The 3,784-nt window shown below is 40.4% G+C and overlaps 1 protein-coding gene across 1 annotated transcript; it reads left to right on the top strand.

Annotated features, from left to right (window-relative positions):
• The first annotated feature begins 1,640 nt into the window (after window positions 1–1,640).
• Window positions 1,641–3,398, top strand: LOC117584824 (ras suppressor protein 1). Its single transcript, XM_034273950.1, has 3 exons — window positions 1,641–1,824; window positions 2,466–3,087; window positions 3,151–3,398. The coding sequence occupies exons 1-3, from the start codon at window positions 1,689–1,691 to the stop codon at window positions 3,239–3,241; spliced, it is 849 nt and encodes a 282-aa protein (XP_034129841.1). The 5' UTR covers window positions 1,641–1,688; the 3' UTR covers window positions 3,242–3,398.
• Window positions 3,399–3,784: the final 386 nt, after the last annotated feature.

Here is a 3,784-nt window from a genome sequence, read left to right as displayed (position 1 = left end):
AAAACGCTATAACTCTGCTGTTTCCGGTAAGATCAGGACATGATATGCTCAATCGCCATCGGGAGAGTGTCCGCATCGATTAAGTCCATCAAGGACTTCAGCAATTGTAAGGATTTTCATGTGACAGTCTGAAAGTATGCCATAATTCACTAACTTCTTAATATTACCGATGCTCGCTCTCAGTTTCCGATTGAAAACTGATCGTAGAAGACGCTTATCTAAGTATGTATGTATAAAGTATGTACATAAATATGTACCGCAAGGTCATGATTAAGCCGACTGGGGGCCACAAGGTCTAGCTTGACCTTGGTCTGCTATTGGATGGGCGCTTGATGGATAACAGGGAATTGGTCTAGGGATCACCAGCAACGACTCATCCTCGATCTTCTCACCTCAAAACTTATATATATGCATGTCTCAATAACTCTTCGAGGTGCCGGGTATAAAAATCGACGGTCTCATCTCAAACAGGTTTCCATCGCAGTGATCTTCCCACGGATATATGTATACATTTTATAAAATACAAAATAAACAAAAGCAAACATCAAGCATATCAAGTTTTGTGCCGGCAGAGGCTTTCGCTTTGCTGCTTTTGTTTTTATCGACAGTTGCGACAATCCGAAAAGGCAAAACCAGCCCCCATGCCAGAGCAGAGAGCCAGCCGACCAGTCACATCCATCCATCCATCTGTACCACATTCCCAGCATATCCACATTCACATCGATCGATCTCGTTGACGCTGTGGGAGATTTCGAGTCTTTAGTTACCCGAGAGATCGCACGCCGCGACGTACAAACTCATTCTGCATCTTGGCTATTTTTGTGTTTAGATTTTTAGAACGCCACGCTACGAAATACATTAGAATAAAGCCATTCTGCCCCAATTTGTAGTGCGGAAAGTCATATAATCAAACAAATCGAAGTTGATACAGGTGAAAAACTATATGTTTTTGAGTGAAACTACATTTTTTCGTCATAAACTAGGTCAAGTGCATTATTTGTATATCAAGGTGATGGAAAACTGCTGAAAAACAGCTCGCGGAAAAACATATGCATGCGAAAATTGCAGTTAACACAGTTGGAGGAGCACTTGCACATACACAGTTGGAAAGCCATTGGGTATGTGAACATTCTTCGAATTATAATACTAACCTAAGTTAATGAACTGACATTAACTGTCTACAATGGACCACACTGAATTGTATAAATTCATAGCTAGATTTTGTAATTGATGTCTTCAAAAAATGCATTTTCAAATAAATTAATATAATAAATAACGCGATTCTATCTTTTTCCAACCGTCTGGCATTGCATGTTTTTTAAATGTCCCTCGAGGGACATTTCTATCTTTTCCGTAGGGAATTTTCTCTCCCTTATGAGGGGTATTTCTCTCCCATTATTTCGTACAAACTTTCGTTGAATTCAAAACCCACTTATGTACGTATTTTACCGTTGCCAAACTGCCTCAAACAAATTATCTATTTTTGGATTGAAAGCTTACATTTTACCAGATACCAAGATGAATATGGAATGTGTTCAAAATTACTTCATAGCTGTAATGTTATGTTAACATAAAGATGCGCTTCCTCTTTTAGTTTCAATTTTGTTGAGTAGTGTCACTTATCTATCTTTTTCCAACAGTCTGGCATCTTTTCGAAAACATAGAACCAAAGCAGCAGCAATAACAAAATGAGTCAATGTCTGCCTGTGAACGCGAAGATGTCGAAAGCAAAGAAAGTACTGGATGAAGCCAGGGAAACCCAAAACCGGGAACTGGACCTGGTGGAGAAGGGTCTCACCTCCTTCGAGGAGCTTCCCGGACTGTGTAAGTACCACATTTACCCGTTTAAATAGTGTTTTAAACAGGCATTCACAAGACCCAAGAAGAAACGCCCACGCAAAATTCGGCCTCGCCCCAGCTGTAGGAATAGAGCAGGAATACATGAGGAATACATAATCCATTTGCTTCCTTCTATCACTACAAATGTCTACATTGATGAGGGAATCGCACTTAAGGAAATACAGAAAACAGAATATTCCTTTAAGTAGTTTTCCCAGCATTTATTTTCTGCGATGACGTACGTATTTATGTACACACAACCCTCATGTATGTACATACAAATGTACATACATATAAACATATGTAGATTTTGTGTACATATGCACAGCATTGGCAAAGGAAAAACAGTTGTTCAGACAAAATAGTTATGGAATGTAAAAATAATCAATTCTAACCATTATTTTGCATATCTCTTAAGTCATATTTATTTGTTTAAATGAAAACAACTCTAGCAGCAACACAAATGTCGCATGCGTCTATAGCTGTCTGGCTCTAGCACATCGCACCATTGCCTGTTGCGTGCGAACAGCTGTTCGCTGTCATATGCAGTTAAACCCAGTAGGAAATTTGCTGCAAAGCCTCAAATTCAAATGAATATTATTTTATTTCCTATTTTCTACTTTCAGTCAACATGTCCAACATCACCCGACTGACGCTGTCGCACAATAAAATCAGTGTGATCAGTCCGGGAATTGCGAATCTGCTGAACTTGGAGATTCTCAATCTGTCGAACAACCAACTGGCCGAGCTCCCAGTGTCGCTGTCGTCCATGCCAAAGCTGCGCATCCTGAATGTGTCCATTAATCGACTGGTGAACCTGCCGCGAGGCTTTGGCGCTTTTCCCGTCCTAGAGGTACTCGATCTGTCGTACAATAATCTGAGCGAGCAAGTGCTGCCCGGCAACTTCTTTGGCATGGAGACGCTGCGCGCCCTGTATCTGGGCGACAACGACTTCGAATATATACCGCGGGAGCTGGGCCAGCTGAAGAATCTGCAGATACTTGGACTGCGCGACAACGACCTTTTGGAGCTGCCGCGGGAGATTGGAGAGTTGGCGCGTCTGCGGGAGCTGCACATCCAAAACAACAGGCTGCAGGTACTTCCGCCCGAGGTGGCTCAGCTGGATCTGTTGAGCAACAAGTCGGTGATGAAAATGGAGGAGAATCCCTGGGTGAATCCCATTGCCGAACAATACCTGTTGGGCATCAGTCACGTAATTGATTACCTCAAAACGGAGACCTACAAAATGTGAGTACAACGCACGAACCAGCCACTAGTTAAACATCTCTTATAATCTGACCTTCTCCACAGCATCTACAATCGGCACATGCAGGCCGGACGCAGTGGACCACCTCCACCCAAGGCCGACAAGAGCAAGAAGGCCTCTCGAATACGCGCATAGTTGGTGGAGCCTTCTTTCCTCTACTCAAATGTGTTCGCCTCGTTCGTTGTTAACCAACACCGTTTTTGTATACTAATTTTTAAGTATTTGTAACTTATTGTCCCACAGTGCCTTCAACATTTTGCTAACTAATATTAAAAATGATCTAAAATGTGTACATTTAAATGCGTTCCCTTGAAACATGCACAAGGGGCAGTGGACTTCTTTGCAGTGGGAGGAAGATCGAGGATGCACATTGAAAATGTACCAAAAATGTTTTGGAATCAACTCCAAAAATGCATAAATTTATACACAATGCTTTTTATTTTATAAAATAGTAGTTTTTTCTTGTGTGTTTTATTATCATTCTCATATTCATTCATTCTTTTGTTTTGTAGAAGTTTCCTTTGCCTTTTTTTCATAATCATAATTAATTAGTTTACTTAAAGTCAATTAATTAATTCTTTATATTTATTTTAATTAAATTAATAGTTAAATGTTTTTTGTTTTTGTTCTTTGTCTGCTATGTTGTTTGAGAAAAAACCCAAAAGCATTTTCTTGCTT

The sequence above is a fragment of the Drosophila guanche genome, unplaced genomic scaffold, assembly GCF_900245975.1.
Source record: "Drosophila guanche unplaced genomic scaffold, DGUA_6, whole genome shotgun sequence".
NCBI classification, from domain to species: Eukaryota; Metazoa; Arthropoda; class Insecta; order Diptera; family Drosophilidae; genus Drosophila; species Drosophila guanche.
The sequence above is the reverse complement of the archived record's forward strand: the minus strand, read 5'-3'. Positions and strand labels throughout refer to the sequence as shown.